Genomic DNA, 20816 nt, shown 5'->3' on the forward strand with positions numbered 1-20816 from the left:
CAAGGGAGGGCTAGGTCTCCCTAATTTACATAAATATTACTTAGCAGCTAGAATAGCCCAATTGTCCACAATTTATTCCCGCTATGAAAAACCAGACTGGGTAACTATTGAACGACAGGCTATTCCCAACCATACGCTAGATTACATACTTTGGTGCCCGACTAAATCTAGGCCACCCATCCTTTCACCCACTTTATCCCACTCCTGCGCCCTTTGGGATTCCCTCCGGCACTCCACAGCTCTGGTCTCCACGGGACGCCCTCTAGCTCACCTATTCCACAATCCTGACTTTCCACCCGGACTTGACATCTCAGCATTCAAATGGTGGCTAGACAAAGGACTATGCCGGATAGGGCACTTCTTCACCCCCAATGGACCAATCACTCTCAAATTCTGTATCAAAAACCTGGAACTCCCTGAATCGGAACGATTCCGCTTTTACCAAATCACCCATTTTCTCCACACTATTTGGAAGGAGAAACCGCTTCCCCCTAAATTTACAGTATATGAACAGTGGTGCGGACAAGCCATGGAGCAGAGGGGGGGTATATCGGTGATATACTCAGCCCTCACTTGCCCTACTGACAAAACCACGTATATGAAGGCTGACTTCCAATGCTGCAGGGACATGGAGACTTGGCAAGCGGCACTAACCGGATCCTTTAAAGGGATCCAGAACATCTCCTTAATGGAGGCAAGCGTCAAACTGATAACCAGATGGTACCTGACCCCTACCAGGTTAGCAGTCATTTACCCCTCAGCAAACCCCTTATGCTACAGAGGATGCCAACACCTGGGCAGGCACAATGGCCCACATTTGGTGGGAATGGCCCAAAATCCGCACTTTCTGGAGAAAAGTCTTCTCTATGATTGACAGCTTGCCGGGTCCCCAGAGGTGGCAATTCTCAATGCAAGCATCCCTGAACTTTCTAAGGCTTCCCAAACACTGATCAACTTTATATTACTGGGTACTAAAATCTCAATTGCCAAAGCCTGGAAACAGCCGAGGCCCTCTTTTAACGCAGTAAAAAGGAAGGTTTCATGGATTATGGCCCAAGAAAAACTTTCCAGCATTTTGACGAACACCTCCATGAAATTCCAAAAAAATCTGGGAACCTTGGGCCCAATATATGGGAACTACCCTCATGCCGTGTGTTCAGGTACGAAACAACCCCTAACCCACTCCTAGACAAATTCATCCTACAGTTCTACTAGAGGCACACAGATGAACCCCTCCTCCCTCCTCATCTACCCTGAGGACCCCCTTTACCACCCTTCCCTTCTCACTCTTTTCCCCTCTCTTTCTTCTCTTCTTGCTGTCTACTACCTCACATCAGATAGCTAATTGGTGATAAATCAGTATGAAGCTACCATATGGTAACCTCCCTCCCTTAGGGGGACTCACAATCTCCTTAATACTCCTGTTGGCTCAGCCCAAGTGGGCAGAGGAGAAGAAGGGGAATCTCCCCGCCCAGCACAGTCAGATCCCGTCAGGGGTGCCAGGGATGGGGAAAGGACCCATGATGTTTTAGGGGCATAACCTGGAGACTGAGAATTTGGTATTTGGGAATTGCTAATTATCAGGTTGACCCCCCCCAATCGCCATTAAGGTTGAGACATCGTATGTTATATGTTTTCAATTGTAACCTTTATGTTTCATGTTCTAGGAGGCATTCCCTACTGTGCATTTTGATATGTTGATGCAGAATATGTATGTTTTAATTGAAAATAAAAACATATTGAAAGTAAAAAAAAAAAAAAAAAGCGAACATTGTAAAGCATTGTAATGCATCACACAACAGCACACACATGCTATATGGTGCATAGCGCATGTGGGCTGGTGTGAGCAAGCCCTTGGACCAGGGGTAAGCAATGTCGCCACTCCAGCTGTGGTGAGACTACAAATTTTATCATGCCTCTGCGAGTCATGCCTGTGGCTGTAACTAATTGCAGTGCCTTATGGAATTAGTTCCACAACAGCTAGAATGCTGAGGTTGACTATGATGCATTAGCCCATATTGCAGGGATGCTGAAATATGACATGCAGATATCAAGGAAATGCAGTGGGCCAACCACACAAGCAGGGTCCGAGTTGTCAGGAGGAGTTACAAGTATATAAAACATTGTACAGAACGCCACACAAAGGTAGGTACAGTGACGGTTACAGTTGTCAGCTTTGTCTGTAAACAAACCTCATATCATCTCTGTGATTGGCTGTCATGGCAATCAGACTACTGGGAACCACATGGATTGGCATCCAATTGCTACTCTGAGGCTGGCAACTGTCAGCTACATTGCAGTCTTAGAATTACGAGTGCACAAAAGGTGTGCGCTCCTAGTTCTTAAATAGAACATAGATTAATGTTCTCTCAGCATCAGACACCTTTAACCACTTGCTGACCATGCAGTGATCTTTGGAACAAGTGACAGGAGAGAGCTTTATGTATATAAGCAACACAAACCTCTCTTCTGACAGCGGTGATGTGCCAGTTTTTGTTAGGGATTCCCTTTGTCGGGGAATAAAAACTGGCACATTGTTTAGCAAAATTAGCACACATTACACTTGGTAAACATTGGTAGGCGCACATTTAACCCTTTGATTGTCCCTGATGTTAACCCCTTCCCAGCCAGTGTATATTATTAGCACTGATCACTGTATTAGTGTCACTGGAGATGTCCGTGGTAGTTAGCCAGTTCCCACAAAGTGTCAGTTAGTATCAGATTGCCCACCATCCCGCTATAAGTCGCTGATCACCGACATTACTAGTATGAAAAATAAATAAGTTCCAGTATATATATATATCATAGATTGACACTATAACTTTCTCGCAAACCAATCAATATGCACTTATTTGGAATTTTTTATACCAAAGACATGTACCTGAATACATTTTGGCCTTAATGTATGAAGAAATTTGATTTTAATTTTTTTTTTTATTGGATATGTTTCATAACAGAAAGTAAAAAATAAATATTATTTTTTTTTCAAAATGTATGCTTTATTTTGTATACAATGCAAAAAATAAAAAACCCAGTGGTGATCAAATACCACCAAAAGAAAGCTCTGTTTGCGGGGGGAAAATGTATACAAATTTTGTTTGCTTACAGTGTTGAATGACTGCACAATCACCAGTTAATGTAGCGCAGTGCTGAATAGCAACAAATGGCCTGGTCATGAAGGGGGTAAAATCTTTAACAGCAGACAAACTCAAAAAGAAAGGAAGACAACAGCATATGTGAGGTACTCTGTGGTTTATTATGAACATGTACAGATATTTACAAGCAAAAATGGTGTTGTGATAAGGGACAGCCACGCAGATCTGTGTTAATCTTCTAAGCATTTTTCAGCTCTGTGTCACATGTGGAATAGAAAGTTGATTTCTGTGTCATATCAATGTGCACCGGGCAGAGCAGAACAGGGCTTAAGCCATCTACATATGAACCTGCTTGAAATGAGGCACTTTCAACAGATCAGGTTAAGGGTTCAAGTATGCGCATGATACATATGTAACAAGGCTAGTTATTTGGTGCTGGGAAGGCTCAACACAGCACTCAGGTGAAAAAAGGCATGGCATCCTCTTACCATTTCTCCACTTCTGTTCATTCACATCCATCATTTACAACTTAAAAAAATAAAAAAAGGATTTCTTATACACATATATACCAATGTACGATGTGCCTAAGTGAGACTTGTGCGGAGTGGCACAGACAGACGTGATCCCAGGCTCATACATGTGAGAATGCAAAAATGCCAGGCTATGAAGCCATCCCGCTGGACATTGAGAGGTTCCAAAACTTGGTCCTCACCAGAGAGGAGCAGGTGAATCTCTGTGGTTGTTGAGGTCAGACGTAGAAATGTTGGTGAGGTTTTGGATGGATTCACTCTCCAACAGCTTACATACAAATGTGGCGAGGCTCATAAATTGTCCATCTTGGCCCGTTTGGAAGATCGAGATAAATGCTGTCCAAAAAAGAGAATGTCAATGAGATATACGAGTGCACCACAACTAAATTCACAGGTCTGGTAGCATGCAGCTAAACGCAACAGTTTTGTCTGGATTTTACACCTGTAAACTATTACAGCCAAGGTTCTCCAACCTACTGTACTGAAGTGATGTTTAAAGTCAAATTCTTACCCTTTTTTTTTTAGCTTTGGATTGAGTTGGGGAGTGTTAAGATATCTGTCAGGTTTTTACTTTGGTCTGTGATCACTTTGGGGAGATTCTTCTTCACCCCCTATTAGGGTTGCACCGATACTTCTTTTTAATCAGCGAGTACTGATACTTTTGGTCAAGTACTCGCACATACCAAGTACCAATACTTTGCGGTGCGATTTGCATAAATACAAAAAAAAAAAAATTGGCACAGATCGCACTGCAAAGAATCGCATGAGATTTCCCCCACTGCTCCTCTGTGTGTGTGTATGTGTATATAGAAAGGGATTAAAGCACCACCTAGTGGGCAGTTTAAAAAAAATGTTAGATGTTTGGCCACATGCAAAATAATCTATAAAGGTGTCTCGGTCCACCGATGATAGCAAATCAGGGCCGCTGGAGGTGCGCACAGGGGGCTGGAGGAGTAGTTCCGGGTACCCGTGGATATAGGGCGGAAGGGATGTCAGCTTGGGGGCAGACTGCCTCTACATCTCCTTCAGTGGCCCTGATTTGCTACCATCGGTGGACTGGGACGCCTATGTAGATCATTTTGCATGTGGCTACATATGTACTGTGAGTCCTAACATTTTTTAAACTGCCCACCAGATGGCGCTTTAATACCTTTCTACACACACACGAGCAGTGGGGGGGAAACTGCATGCGATTCAGACACAAATCGTGCTGCAAAGTAACGGTTTCAGTATTGGGAGCTTTTGGAAGAGTACCGATACTCGCACAAATGCTTGCTATTAGCACCGATGTCAGTGCATCCTTACTTCCTATTCCTGTGATGCCCTTACAAGCAATGGGGGTGCAGTTTTCACTGTGACAGGAAGGCACAGACAGAAATATTTAATATTGTCAGACATTTTCCAGAGTTTCCTGGGGTGAAATTCTGGTCTCTCCCAAGCGAAATATGCCTTCCAAGTTCAGTGATAACTTAGCATTGTGGGAATACCAACTTCAGAGATACCTGATTGACTTGGAACAAGGCAAATTAATTGTTAGGCAAGTATATGTAGCAGGGAGGCAAAGCATAAGTTCACTTCATGTACAAAGGACATTTGGTTTCCCCACCCACCATGATACCAGCCAGCTGCACTAGGCGTATAGGCTGGAAGGCTGAATTCATGGTATGTGCTGGAGTGTTGATGCCATGGGTATTAGCCTGGTGTCATGGTATATATAGGCTTAAAGGGTGATGCCTAAGTATGGGTGGAAAGCGATGTCATGTCATGTCCTGGAGAATCAATGTCATGGTGCTTGCTGCTATACTTATGTCACAGGCCAATGTCGTGGTGCGGGCTGCAGGGCCAATGTCGTGGTATTTTTGGTTTTCTGTTTATCGCCAAGCCATATTTTCATTTAAGATAGCACTGGATATGATCACACACAGCGGTAAAAAAAAAATTGTGTGTGCTAGGACATACCGTTCCCTGCTGGTAAAAATGTGGCGCTAGCTCCAACAGCCATGCAGATTCAACAGCGGTCACATCCCGCATGTAGTACTTGTTGGTTTGGACAACCTCACTAAACAGCACCCTGTAGGAGAAAGAAGAAATGTGAGCATCACCTTTCTCTATGCAGATACCTCACCTGGCAAAGACCATCAGTATATATATATAAAAAAAATGTAAATACTTTTTTTTTTCAACTTCATCTTAAAAAAATCCAAACTACCTTACATTTAAAAAAAAGTGTATGTATTTAAAGTGGGAGTCCGGCGACCAATCTTTATTTTTTTTTAGGTCATTGAGACACTTTGCTAATCCCAAAATAATACTCACAGTTTGGGTGTAATATTTCCACCTCTGTCTGTTTTTGTACTGAAGAATAACTTTAAAAATGTGATGCTGGCCGTTTCCATCTTGCTTGTGGGCATGTAAAGCCCACAAGCATTGATTTCCTGGATGCGGTGAATGCTGTTCATTCACAGCTTGTTCACAAGCATGATCATTGTTCCCGCACTGAATCTTGGGAAGCCTGACACTAAGCTCCCAGGACACAGTGCGGCGCTGGGGAAAGGCAATAAACACGCCTACTCCCATGGGAGGAGAGACAGGAAGTGCCACAATAAAGTACAATATAAAGGTAATTACAGCGATAAAAAAAATTTTCGTGCGGCATTTGAACATCTATGCAATTAACTGAAGGGGGTAAGATTAAGTTAAAAATTTGAGTGGAACCCCGCTTTAAGTATTCTTTACAAGACATCATAATTCTTACAATCCAGCTGTATAGAGAGAGCATAGCACATTTCACTTATACAAGTTTTTTTTTTTTTTTAATGCAGACATGTATACCATCTATGTCCAGTAACATGACACTGATTAGTCAGTCTACTTAGTAAGTGGGTCAGCCCTCTACAGTTCACCAACGGTGTCTGGTCCTTTTATGTGGTATTAGGATTTTCTGAAGAAACATGAGCCTGATGATACATAGGTAGACTTAAATGAATGATACAAACCACTCACCAGTTTGGAGGCTTCTCTGCATATAGTACTGAAGATGGGTGTATATGTAACTCATGGCCATCTCGAACTGTCCTTAGGGAAAAAACAAACAACATATGATGACCATCTGGAGAACAGCACTATGTATGGTAATCTCTACTGATAATTACAAATGTATACAGGCGGTCCCCTACTTTCAAACATCCGACTTACAAACGACTCCTACTTACAAACGGGGGGAGACAACAGGAAGTGAAAGGAAGTCTACCCCTAGGAAGGGAAAGTTACTCCTGTAAGAGGTGTCTCCCCACTGATGCTTTATCACTAATCCTTGTTTCCCTAATAACCCAAAATTTTCAAAATCCAATTGTCATTGGGACAGAAAGTGAGGTGAAATCTTCTGAACAGGGGCACAGACAGCAAAACAAATGTTACAGGGGTGATAACCCTTCCCTATGTTTTCCAAAAAGCTTAACAATAGATTTTTTTTGGCTGGAGTTACACTTAAAAAAGGTACCTGTTCCAACTTACAAACAGATTCAACTTAAGAACAAGCCTACAGTCCCTGTCTTGTTTGTAACCCGGGGACCACCTGTATCAAGATTTATTTCAGTAATTCAAATCTAAAAAGTTATATGAAATTTCACAGTAGGGTCTAGATTTCAGTATCATCAGTAACAGTAGTTAACCACTTGCTTACTGGGCATTTAAACCCCCCTCCTGCCCAGACCAATTTACAGCTTTCAGCGCTGTCACTCTTTGAATGACAATTGCACGGTCATGCTACTCTGTACCCAAATTAGATTTTTATCATTTTTTTCCCACAAATAGAGCTTTCTTTTGGTGGTTTTTCATCACCTCAGGGTTTGTTTGTTTTTTAAATGAAAAAAAGACAGAAAATTTTGAAAAAAAATACAAAACAGTTTTATATTTTGTTCAAACAGGTAATTTTTCTCCTTCATTGATGTATGTTGATGAGGCTGCACTGATGGGCACTGATAAGGCTGTTCTGGTGAGCACTGATGAGGCGGCATTGGTGGGCACTGAGAGGCGACTCTGGTGGGCATTGATAGGTGGCACTGAAGGGCCTCTTCCTCTTCGGGACCGATGTCCCTTACACAAAAGCCCGTGAACGATTACCAATCTTCTGTTCACATCACGTGATCAGCTGTCATTGGTTGACAACTGATCACATGTTAAAGCGGGGGTTCACCCACACCGCCAAAAAAAAAAAAATATTAAAAGCCAGCAGCTACAAATACTGCAGCTGCTGACTTTTAATACATGGCCACTTACCTGTCCCAGGGTCCAGCGATGTCGGCAGGGGACGCCGAGAACCCGCTCGGTTCTCGGCAGCTGCCGCCGCCATCCTAGGTGAGGGAATCAGGAAGTGAAGCGTTGCGGCTTCACTTCCCAGTACCCTACTGCGCATGCGTGAGTCGCGCTGCGCGTCCCAAATGGTCCCCGCTCTCTCCTGGGAGCGGTGTGTTCCCAGGAGACAGCACACGGTGGGGACGGGAAGAGGCGTAGACTCCCATGGGAGTCTATGCCGGAAGTGGGTGCAAATACCTGTCTTAGACAGGTATCTGCATCCCCCTCCCCCCTGAAAGGTGCCAAATGTGACACCGGAGGGGGGGAGGGTTCCGAAAAGCGGAAGTTCCATTTTTGTGTGGAACTCCGCTTTAAGGGGCCGGAATTGGCCCCTTACTCCGATCTGTGATCACCCGAGTCTCACTGACTCGATGATCACAGCGCGCGCCCTGCAGGGAGCATGCAAAGGGGAGGCCGTCTATTGACTACTGGCAATGTAGGTCCGCGCTGTAGCCGTCATTCGACTATAGCGTGGACGGGAACAGGTTAAAATATGGCTAAAAAAAAATTTCAGCAGATACTTTATTTTTTTTTTTTTAATATATAAAAAGAGATTCTTTAGGGTTAATTTACTAAAACAGGTGATTGCAAAATCTGGTGCAGCTGTGCATGGCAGCCAATCAGCTTCTTTCATATTTAATCTTTTATTTATTTGGAAGCAGGCAAGGAATATACTTTACAAACATCCTATATGACATAGTATCATTTTCAATACATTTTATAAGAAAAAAAAAAGAAAACAAACACAAAAAACAAAAACAAACAAGCAAAAAAAAAAAAAAAAAAAAGGGAAGGGAACCCCCTCCCAACCTCCCATTTCTCCCTCCTCCCAAATCCCTCTCCTGCTTAGCCAATTCCAATTCCAAGGGTCTACTAATAATATCTTTATTTTCAGTTGTTATAGTCTATAAGGATTCTTCCCTCCTCTGTATTAATAAAAAGATTCCATAGAGACCATGTTTTCAGATATATCCCTCACTTCTGCCAGGATGTCCAAACCAAATCTTCCATGAGGTTCAATTGTTCTACCCTTTTAAGCCACATTCCTACTGATGGTGGTTGTGTCTGTTTCCAGGTAAGTGGAATACATGATTTAGCTGCATTCAGAAGGTGGCATAAGATGGATTTCTTATATAATTTGACCGGGATTTTAAGTATCCTGTAGAAGGAAAAAGGCTGGATCTTCAGGAATCTCCTGGTCGCTTAATTTTTGAGCAATTCTCCGAACTTCTTTCCAGAAGCCCTCTATTCTAGGGCACTAACGTTCCATCTTTATCCCCGTAACGGCAATAGCTATCTGATACATCCGGGTAGCATCTATGTAAGAAAACCGGAGTGCTGTACCACTGAGACAGGATCTTAAAATTTGTCTCCTGCATTCTTATGCAAATCGAAGACTCAAATGTATTAAATATTATGTTGGTACGTTGCTCCTCCGTAAAGGATCGATCCAGGTCCTTATTCCACCCCCTAAAGAAGGGTAATGCCGCGTACACACGACCGGACATTCCGTCAGAATAGACTCCGACGGTCTTTCCGGTGGAGTTCTGCTGAAACGGACTTGCCTACACATTATCGCACCAAAGTCCGATCGTTTAGAACGCGATGACGTACGACGGGACTAAAAAAAGGAAGTTCAGTAGCCAATAGCTGCCCTTGCGTCGTTTTTGGTCCGTCGGAATAGCATACAGACGAGCGGTTTTCCCGATAGGAACTGATTTTGTCGGAAAGATTTGAAACATGTTCTATTTTTAGGTCAGTCAGAATTTTAGAAAGAAAAAGTCAGATGAAGCCCACACACGATCGGAATGTCCGACAGAATGATTTCGTCTGACCTTTTCTGCCGGAAAGTCCGGCTGTGTGTACGCAGTATAACTGAAAATCCTCCGGAGGTGCAACCAGCAGTGCATACAATCAGCTTCTAACTTCAGCTTGTTCAATTAAGTTTTGACAACAAAAAAAAAAGGAAGCTGAATGGTTTTTGCATTCCCCAGTTTTAGTAAACCAACCCCAGTATGATATAAAATGTTTCTTCCTGGCCTCTCAGAAATTTTCAGTGTACAGCGTCGGTGTGATTTTGTGCTGGAACACATGCACAGACATCAAGTCATCCTGGCCAATCTAGACTGTCAAACATAGCAAAGAAGACCAGGAGAAAAAAAAAAAGTGCAAGTAAACCCATCAATTTAACCGTTTCAAAAGACAGTTGCATTCCCAGCATGTGACGGGAAAGTAACTTTCACATTGGTTGTGCTCGCAAACATACTGTCAAACCACCCAATGACTAGTATCATAACTGATCACATGTGCAGCTTCATGGCAGTTGAAGATCAAACAGAGGCCAAGATGGCAGCTTCCTTGGCTGAAAAGGATAGAAGGGTTTACTTCCACTTTAAACGAGTAGAATATACTTTAAATGGACTGCACATTATATTCAATCGGATAAACATAAGTGGAGCTTGTGTATTTTATTGAATGTATTCAGTTACCTGTAGGCACCTGTGGAATGAAGCTTGGCAGCATTGGCAAAGAATCCAGACACTATACATCTTAATATGGGATCCGGATCACCTAAATAGAAAGTGGAAATTTAATGAGAATTATCCAGTTGTGTAAGACCTTTTTTTAGTTAAAAAAAAAAAAAAATTAACGACAGGAATCTCTCAACTGTTCTCATTGGGCATAACTACTGACAGGTAACCATGGGCAGCATATGCACTGTGCAATGGGCTCTCATCTTTTAAATAACATTGTTGGTGCTCTCTGAGCAGGAAGCCTTTGGAAAGAGAACTAAGATTAAGGCAAAAAGCTGCAACATTCCTCTACATTCGCGTTTAAGGATAAACCTGGCAGGAGTATTGTGCAGGCAGTAGGTGCCTAACTTGACAACTGTATGTATGGGATCTAAAAAGAAACCTATAGGTAAAACATATGTTGCCTCTGCTGATCAGTTTTTAAAAATGCCATGACACAACTAGATGTCAAGTTGGTCCTTTAGCTTTAACACAATACCTGACACTTCAAAAAATGAAGATGGAATTTGTTGTTTTAGGTCAGTGACTGGTAAAGGGAATGCAATGACAACATTTCTCTCAAATAAATAAATAATAATGCGCCAACTAAAACGAGAGGAAGCTGCCAACACAACAATCAGACTAATTGTGAAGAGATAATGGGTACATAAGTGTGGCGCTAAATAATCATGTACATTAGTGGACAAGGCCTGACAGAATGGAAATCCGTGAGGAAAATAGTCCAATAAAGTGTATTAATGAAACACCAAAACAACTTGTGTGTTAGACTAGTGAAAATAATACATAAATACGTGGGTTAATCAGAAGGGACCAACCAACATTAAAAGCAGTACTGGTACGAACCCCTGACTATACCCAATGTGAAAAAGGGATCAAGAGGTACTCTCTCACTAATCCTCATTCAAAAAGTGATGAATTTGAAAACCTTAAAAGTGATGTGGTGACACATATGCAAATTATAAATAGTGAAATACCATAACAGCCAATGTAGCTGTCATAAAAACGTCCAGTCAATAGTTAAATAAGAAAACTTCAGTGACCAACATTCAGAAATAAAGAGTCAAAAGTCTGTAGTTGTCAAGATGATTGGTAGAAGACCTTCAGTCCAGGGATGGCATCCACAGGACAAGGGGCTCAGCATATATCAAGATGGAATAGGTAAAACATACTCTTACCGGAAATGGTGGACCCCTCGGCCAGCGGCCTAGGGGTCTAACAGGCTTAAGGATATGGGAGAAGACTTCCACGACAGTTGGAGGGGTTGGAGGGGACCCTCGACACTCACCAACCGACCTCTCAAGTAGTGATGACTCCCGGTCTGCAAGGGTTCAATCGGAGGATGTTCACAAACAAGCCGCTTCAAAAGGCCAGGTATGGGTCCTCAAAATGGGGTTTTAAAAGAAGAAAACCACCCCATAGTGTAAATCCGCTTACTCAGAAGCATTTATTAGTAAAACGAAGGTTAAACAACACGCCTTAACCCGGACACTCACAGTCAGGTATAGACAATAAAAAGCGCTATAAGATAAAAGTGGCAAGACAGGCATAACCACCCGACGCGTTTCGTCCTACGGTACCCCAGTTGAAGTCCCCATCCTCCGATTGAACCCTTGCAGACCGGGAGTCATCACTACTTGAGAGGTCGGTTGGTGAGTGTCGAGGGTCCCCTCCAACCCCTCCAACTGTCGTGGAAGTCTTCTCCCATATCCTTAAGCCTGTTAGACCCCTAGGCCGCTGGCCGAGGGGTCCACCATTTCCGGTAAGAGTATGTTTTACCTATTCCATCTTGATATATGCTGAGCCCCTTGTCCTGTGGATGCCATCCCTGGACTGAAGGTCTTCTACCAATCATCTTGACAACTACAGACTTTTGACTCTTTATTTCTGAATGTTGGTCACTGAAGTTTTCTTATTTAACTATTGACTGGACGTTTTTATGACAGCTACATTGGCTGTTATGGTATTTCACTATTTATAATTTGCATATGTGTCACCACATCACTTTTAAGGTTTTCAAATTCATCACTTTTTGAATGAGGATTAGTGAGAGAGTACCTCTTGATCCCTTTTTCACATTGGGTATAGTCAGGGGTTCGTACCAGTACTGCTTTTAATGTTGGTTGGTCCCTTCTGATTAACCCACGTATTTATGTATTATTTTCACTAGTCTAACACACAAGTTGTTTTGGTGTTTCATTAATACACTTTATTGGACTATTTTCCTCACGGATTTCCATTCTGTCAGGCCTTGTCCACTAATGTACATGATTATTTAGCGCCACACTTATGTACCCATTAACATTTCTCTCATGACTAGTATTCTTGAAACAACTCCTCCATCCTCAACCTATCTGAAGCAGTGATTTCTGGTGTCAGCTTCCTAGGCAATGCCTTATCTAATGCCTTGTTTAACTACTTCAATACTGGGCACTTTTACCACCTTCCTGCCCAGACCAATTTTCAACCTTTAAGGCTGTTGCAATTTGAATGACAATTGCGTGGTCATGCCACACTGTATCCAAACTACATTTTTATCATTTTGTTCACACAACTAGAGCTTTCTTTTGGTGGTATTTAATCACCACTGGGTTTTTTATTGTATAATTTAACAAAAAAAAGACCAGAAGTTTTGGGGGAAAAAATAGGATTTTTTATTACAGCTTACCTGTAAAATCCTTTTCTTTCGACGGACATCACGGGACACAGAGCCACAGTAATTACTGATGGGTTATAGGGTATCACTAGGTATTGGACACTGGTCACACCCTAATCAGGAAGTTCAACCCCCTATATAACCCCTCCCCTTCCAGGGATACCTCAGTTTTGTAGCAAAGCAGTATAGGTGTATTAGAAGAGGGGCGGGACCTCTGTGTCCCGTGATGTCCTTCGAAAGAAAAGGATTTTACAGGTAAGCTGTAATAAAAAATCCTATTTTCTTTTCTCGGACATCACGGGACACAGAGCCACAGTAATTACTGATGGGATGTCCCAAAGCAATGCCAACTGAGGGGGGGGAATCACAACCAAGTAGGGTGCTATCAGACCTGAGGACCTTGTACCGCTGTCTGCAGCACACTACGCCCAAAGGCGATATCCTCATGCCTTCTCACATCCACCTGATAGAATCTGGTGAATGTATGAACTGAAGACCAGGTTGCGGCCTTGCAGATCTGAGCCATAGAGGCCCGGTGATGCACTGCCCAAGAAGCACCAATAGCCCTTGTGGAATGTGCCTTGATCTGAAACGGGGGAACCTTCTGTTTCAAACCGTAAGCTTGAATAATCAACTGTCGAATTCATTTAGAAATGGTCGCTTTTGACGCTGCCTGTCCTCTATTGGGACCCTCCGGCAGCACGAACAAGACATCCGTCTTGCGAATCTGAGCAGTTGCCTCCAGATAGGTCTTGACTGCTCTTACTACATCCAAAGAATGTAATGACCTTTCTTCCGAAGAACAAGGTTCTGGAAAAAAGGAAGGTAGCACAATGTCTTGGTTTAGATGAAAATCTGAAACCACCTTCGGTAAAAAAACTAGGATGAGGGCGCAGTACCACTCTATCCTTGTGTATAGTCAAGTAAGGCTCTTTACAGGGAAGAGCTGCTATTTCTGATACTCTTCTAGCAGAAGAGATAGCTACCAGGAAAATTAGTTTCCTCGTCAGTAAGACCAAAGGAATCTGACGTATTGGTTCAAAAGGTTGTTTTTGTAACACCGATAGAACCAAGTTCAAGTCCCAGGGGTTTAGGGGCGCCTTAACCGGAGGATTAAGACGCATCACCCCCTGTATAAAGTTTCGGATCAGAGAATGCGAAGCAAGCGGCCGTTGAAACAACACTGATAAGGCCGACACCTGGCCCTTGATGGTACTCAAGGCCAGCTTCATCTCTAATCCTAATTGTAGAAAATCCAGAATTCTACCTATGACATATTTCCTGGGATGCCAACCCCTGGATTCACACCAGGATACATAAGCTTTCCAGACACTATGATAAATCATTCTGGAAGCTGGCTTCCTTGCCTTGATCAAGGTAGATATGACAGGACCTGAAAGCCCACGATTTTTCAGAACGTGGGATTCAATAGCCCACCCGTCAAATCTAGCATTTGTGAGGCAGGCTGGAACACCGGACCTTGAGCTAACAGGTCTGGGTGTATCGGTAGGGTCCACCGGGAACCCACCATCATCCCTGCTATTTCTGCTTATCAGGTTCTTCTGGACCAAACGGGGGCCACCAGAAGTGCCGACTTCCCTTCTTGCCTGAGTCTGCGAAGGAGCCGTGGCAGTAGCAGAATGGGAGGGAATGCATAAATCGGTGAGAGCCGATGCCACGGAATCACCAACGCATCCGTCCTGCCTGCAAGAGGATCCCAGGCAACCGGTAGGAAGGATTTCCCCTTCTGTAGGTTTTCGGGTATGAGCCATCAACTGAGGCTCTGACGCATCGCATGCGATAGGTGCATTGGAAAGTTTAATGCCTGCACCTTCCTGTTCCAGGTCAACAGAATACTGTGTTACAACAGTTCTGCTTGGAACTGCGCATAGGGAACTGCTTCGAATGAAGCCACCATCTTCCCCTGCAGCCTTATACAAAGGCGGACAGAAAGACCCTTCTTGGCCCTGACTGTCAGAATCAGCTCCCTTAGAGCAGTGATCTTTGCCTGCAGACACTTCAGTTAAGCAGGAAAACTGGGCACATATAGGCCTGCATCTCTGATGCCTTTTGATATCAGAAATTCTCCTCCCTGCAGGACGGAGATTACTGTCTGAATTGATTCCAAACGAAAGGACTGCATCCTTGGGAATCGTTTCAGATCTCTCAAATCCAAAATGGGTCTGTCGTCCCCATTTGGTTTTCGGACCATAGAAAGATTGGAACAAAGTCTCAATCCTTGATCCTTTGTGGGAACCCCCACAATGACCTCTTGCGACAAAAGTCGCTTTATCGCTAGAAGGAGCGACTGCTTCTCTTCTGGCTTTCTGGGAACACCTGATCTGAGGAAACGAGGAGAGGGACATTCTTGGAACTCCAGTCTGTACCCTAAGGTTACCGTGGAGATCACCCATCTGTCCTGGAAGTCCTTCTGCCAGGGCCCTGAGAGCTGCAGCAGTCTTTCCCCCCACTCGAGCAAGCGGGGCGCCCCTTCATGAAGAGGTCTTAGTGTCTTGCTTAGAAGACCTTTTCCCCCAGGATTTCTTGTGTCCCTGGGGTTGACTCTTGTTTCTTGCCCCATATGGAGGAGACCCTCGTGACTGCCTGGAGGCTGATGCCCCTGGCGCTGGGGAAAGAGTCCGTTTAAAAGAGGGACGCTTACTCTTCTTCTTATCAGGTAAGAGAGTGCTTTTCCCACAGGAGATCATCTTGATATAATTATCCAAGTCCTCTCCAAACAACCTTTCACCACGGAAGGGAAACCCAGCCAGTAGCTTCTTACATGGTGCTTCGGCTGACCAGTTTTTCAACCATAAGATTCTACGTATATGCACCAACCCAAGCAAGAGGCGAGAGGTTTGCACGATAGAATCTCTAATGGCATCAACAGCATAACATAAAGCCGCAGGAAGGTTAGCAAACCCCTGGGCCTGCTGTTCAGGTAATACTTTGATGACCTGTTTAACATGGTCTCTTAAGTATTGACAGACTCCAATCGCTGCTACTGCAGGTTGAGCCACTGATCCTGCTAAAGAGAACACATCTTTCAATAAGAAGTCCATCTTTTTATCCACAGGATCTTTGAGCATCTGAGCGTTGTCTACAGGACAAGTCAGATTACTATTTACAGAGGAAATGGCCGCATCAATGGCCGGTATTCCCCACCTCTTAATAAACTTTTCTTCCATAGGATAAAGTGTAGAAAACTTTTTCGGCGGAAGAAATCGCTTATCTGGGTGATCCCACTCAGAATAAAGCAGCTTTTCAAGTAAATTATGAACAGGAAAAGCATGTGCTGCTTGGAAAGGTTTCAGTGACCCCAAAGCAGAAGAGGTTTCTGTAGTAGTTTCAGGTAGGGACAACTTAAATGTGGAGCGGACCAAACCAGTGAGGATCTGCACTAAGACTTTCTCCTCTTGGGAAGTCGCAGAGGGTCGCTCTCCACCTGAATCCTCCGAAGAGGAATCATCTGTCCCATCCCGATCCTCTGAAAGGGATTCATCTCCTTTATCCCAGAGCTCCTCTGACTGAGGGTCTTGGGAAGCAGAGGAAGGCCTTGTGCGTTTTCTTTCACTGCGTGAAGATGTAATCGCGGCCATTAGCTTTTTCTCTAATCCAGAAATGGTTGAGGAAAAAACTTCTTGTGTAATATACACAGGGGCTGAAGTGCCGGCAGCAGATGTAGCCCCTAACCCCAATGGCTCTCCCTGTCCAGCTGCCCCGGGTCCCTCAGGAGGGGATGGTGTAGCAGACAGGGGGTCCTCAGAACCTGAACGAGACCCCCTAGTGCCTCTGGTTCTTGGGGTGCTTGAACCTCTTCTACCCATAGTGCAAAGCAACAAGGTGTGAGGTATCAAAAGCGAACACTGACTGCTGAGCGATGTAGTCTGGCTAAAAGCCTTGCTACCAAATGCCCAGTCCGGTGTTCTTTAGTAAATGCAGCCTAGGGGAATGCCTGTGTCCCACCTTACATGCGACTGTCAGCTCTGTGTCTCTCCAAAGCTCAGAGCACCTGTACAGTGTGCTTTAAATGGCCATGCTTTCTGGCACTGTGGGCGTCTGGGCACGCTGACGCTGTGCTGACGCCCCGCCCCCCCTTCCCCCCCCTCGTTTTTGAAAAACGAGCGCTTCCCGCGCGAGCCGACCCTTTCTGACAAGCCTGAAGGGAGGCTGGGGTTGGGGGAATAAGGAGGGGGCCGGCAGTGATGGGCCCTGCATCGCAATGCGGCTTCGGTGGCGGCGGCGGCGGCGGCTGTGACAGTGCGGTCTCACCCGCCTTACAGCATACCTGAGCCTTTCCCTAGCCTGGGGGGACCATCCCAGCAGAGAAAACCCCCCACCATCTACCTTTGGAGCTGGAGGAAGAGCTAATGCAGCGGACGCTGAGACAGATCAAGCATGAGCTCTTGGCAGCCCCCGGTGGTCACAATAGGCACAGCATGCATTCACCTTAAAGGAGAAAAGCCACTAGAATTAAAATTCTGTGGAATCTCCTCTTACCTTATCCAGGCCGCAGGGTTCAGTTTACACAGACCCAGCCTTCGCCTCTCACGGTGGGCTCCGTTTGTGGAAAAACCGTCAGAGACTGGGGCCCCCATCAGTAGGGGGATCCTTCAGTTCTGGGCCTGTAAAGCACCTCGCCAGAAATTAGGAAGTTTAAAGCCATTTTCTGATCCGCGGGTCCAGCTCTCTAAAAAGAGAAGCGTTACAGGTAAAACCTCGTTTCTTCAGACACGAGGCCCGGGTACCATCCAATTCGGCCATGAAAAGACACTTTGAATGGATCCGGTCGCCTGGCTTGCCCCAGTATAGGATCTTAGAATATTCCTTTTGGAGCTTCAGCACAGGACATCTTTACACGTCCAACACCTAAGACACTGGTGTAAAAACTGAGGTATCCCTGGAAGGGGAGGGGTTATATAGGGGGTTGAACTTCCTGATTAGGGTGTGACCAGTGTCCAATACCTAGTGATACCCTATAACCCATCAGTAATTACTGTGGCTCTGTGTCCCGTGATGTCCGAGAAAAGAAAAATGCGTTTTCTTAGTTTCTGTTATAAAATTTTGCAAATAAATAATTGTTCCTCATAAATGAAGGCCAAAATGTATTCTGCTACATTTCTTTTGCGAGAATAACCCAAATCAGTGTATATTATTTAGTCATTTAGGAAAGTTATACAGTCCACAAACTATGGTATACAGTGGGGATGGAAAGTATTCAGACCCCCTTAAATTTTTCACTCTGTTATATTGCAGCCATTTGCTAGAACCATTTAAGTTCATTTTTTTCCTCATTAATGTACACACAGCACCCCATATTGATAGAAAAGCACAGAATTGTTGACATTTTTGCAGATTTATTAAAAAAGAAAAACTGAAATATCACATGGTCCTAAATATTCAGACCCTTTGCTCAGTATTTAGTAGAAGCACCCTTTTGATCTAATACAGCCATGAGTCTTTTTGGAAAAGATGCAACAAGTTTTTCACACCTGGATTTGGGGATCCTCTGCCATTCCTCCTTGCAGATCCTCTCCAGTTCTGTCAGGTTGGATGGTAAACATTGGTGGACAGCCATTTTTAGGTCTCTCCAGAGATGCTCAATTGGGTTTAAGTCAGAGCTCTGGCTGGGCCATTTAAGAACAGTCACGGAGTTGTTGTGAAGCCACTCCTTTGTTATTTTACCTGTGTGCTTAGGGTCATTGTCTTGTGGGAAGGTAAACCTTCTGAGCAGTCTGAGGTCCTGAGCACTCTGGAGAAGGTTTTCATCCAGGATATCCCTGTACTTGGCCGCATTCATCTTTCCCTCGATTGCAACCAGTCGTCCTGTCCCTGTAGCTGAAAAACACCCCCACAGCATGATGCTGCCACCACCATGCTTCACTGTTGAGACTGTATTGGACAGGTGATGAGCAGTGCCTGGTTTTCTCCACACATACTGCTTAGAATTAAGGCCAAAAAGTTCTGTCTTGGTCTCATCAGACCAGAGAATCTTATTTCTCACCATCTTGGAGTTCTTCAGGTGTTTTTTAGCAAACTCCATGCAGGCTTTCATGTGTCTTGCACTGAGGGGAGGCTTCCGTCAGGCCATTCTGCCATAAAGCCCCGACTGGTGGAGGGTTGCAGTGATGGTTGACCTTCTACAACTTTCTCCCATCTCCCAACTGCATCTCTGGAGCTCAGCCACAGTGATCTTTGGGTTCTTCTTTACCTCTCTCACCAAGGCTCTTCTCCCCCGATAGCTCAGTTTGGCCAGACGGCCAGCTCTAGAAAGGGTTCTGGTCATCCCAAATGTCTTCCATTTAAGGATCATGGAGGCCACTGTGCTCTTAGGAACCTTAAGTACAGCAGAAATTTTTTTTGTAACCTTGGCCAGATCTGTGCCTTGCCACAATTCTGTCTCTGAGCTCTTCAGGCAGTTCCTTTGACCTCACGATTCTAATTTGCTCTGACATGCACTGTGAGCTGTAAGGTCTTATATAGACAGGTGTGTGGCTTTCCTAATCAAGTCCAATCAGTATAACCAAACACAGCTGGACTCAAATGAAGGTGTAGAACCATCTCAAGGATGATCAGAAGAAATGGACAGCACCTGAGTTAAATATATGAGTGTCACAGCAAAGGGTCTGAATACTTAGGACCATGAGATATTTCAGTTTTTCTTTTTTAATAAATCTGCAAAAATGTCAAAAATTCTGTGTTTTTCTGTCAATATGGGGTGCTGTGTGTACATTAATGAGGAAAAAAAAATAACTTAAATTATTTTAGCAAATGGCTGCAATATAACAAAGAGTGAAAAATTTAAGGGGGTCTGAATACTTTCCGTCCCCACTGTATATCTGTAAATTCATTAATTCTGATGTACTGACTGCCTAGCTCATGTCTTGAGTCCCAAAAATGTCAGGACAGTACAGAAATCCCCCAAATGACCCCTTTTTGGAAAGTACAGTCCAAGGTATGTATTAGGAGGCATGGTGAGTTTTTTGAAGTTGTATTTTTTATTTTACACACATACTGTCACCAATGCAATACAGCGTCATCATATATCTGGGAGACTGAATGGTGACCATATGAAAAGAAGAAAAAAAAAAAAAAACTGAAATTTTTAATAACTTCTTTTTTAATTACATTATTTTCTTTTGTTTTTTAAACACACTGAATATAGCAATACAATGTTACCATAGTGATCAGGATATATATTTTTTTTTTTTAAACATTAGGATTGCTTACAGCAGTAAATTTCATTGCAAGTGAGATGCAAGGGGGCGCTCATAGGGTTCAACGTAATGTGCAATGGTGTACGTATTCCTAAAAAGCAATACATCTATATTCATATTAAAGTGCAATGTGCCATAGTAAAATAGATACAATCCATATACATAATAATTGTGAACAAAATAGTGAGAAATTAATAAAAGGTTGATAGCAAAAAAGTCCTAGCGAATATGACTCTTCTGTGCTGATTATCTAAGTGGCATCATTAGTGAACAGTCCATCACCAACTGGAATTAATACACCCAATGTGCTCCATATGTGGGGTCTGCTTAACAGATAGAAGTGACCTCTTTAATTAAAAAGCAGGTCAAGTAACGCTTTTAGCAAGATAAACTTGCTGCAATGAAGGAGACTGTTGAGGCAAAAATCCCTCCTC

At 43.7% G+C, this 20816-nt stretch overlaps 1 protein-coding gene across 2 annotated transcripts in view; it reads right to left on the reverse strand.

Annotated features, from left to right (window-relative positions):
* Positions 1–3235: 3235 nt before the first annotated feature.
* DHX35 (DEAH-box helicase 35) overlaps positions 3236–20816 on the reverse strand; it is a 112837-nt gene continuing 95256 nt past the window's right edge. The window contains exons 19-22 of one of the 2 annotated variants that reach the window (XM_073606393.1): positions 10468–10549; positions 6629–6700; positions 5585–5696; positions 3236–3961 (exon numbers count right to left, since the gene is read on the reverse strand). In XM_073606393.1, the coding sequence (XP_073462494.1) occupies positions 3917–3961; positions 5585–5696; positions 6629–6700; positions 10468–10549 (311 nt within the window). In that variant the 3' untranslated portion in view covers positions 3236–3916. Of the gene's footprint in view, positions 3962–5584; positions 5697–6628; positions 6701–10467; positions 10550–20816 lie in introns of those variants that run through there. The other variant, XR_012236764.1, reaches the window with a different exon arrangement.

The sequence above is a fragment of the Aquarana catesbeiana genome, linkage group LG12 (assembly GCF_042186555.1).
Source record: "Aquarana catesbeiana isolate 2022-GZ linkage group LG12, ASM4218655v1, whole genome shotgun sequence".
Lineage (NCBI taxonomy): Eukaryota > Metazoa > Chordata > Amphibia > Anura > Ranidae > Aquarana > Aquarana catesbeiana.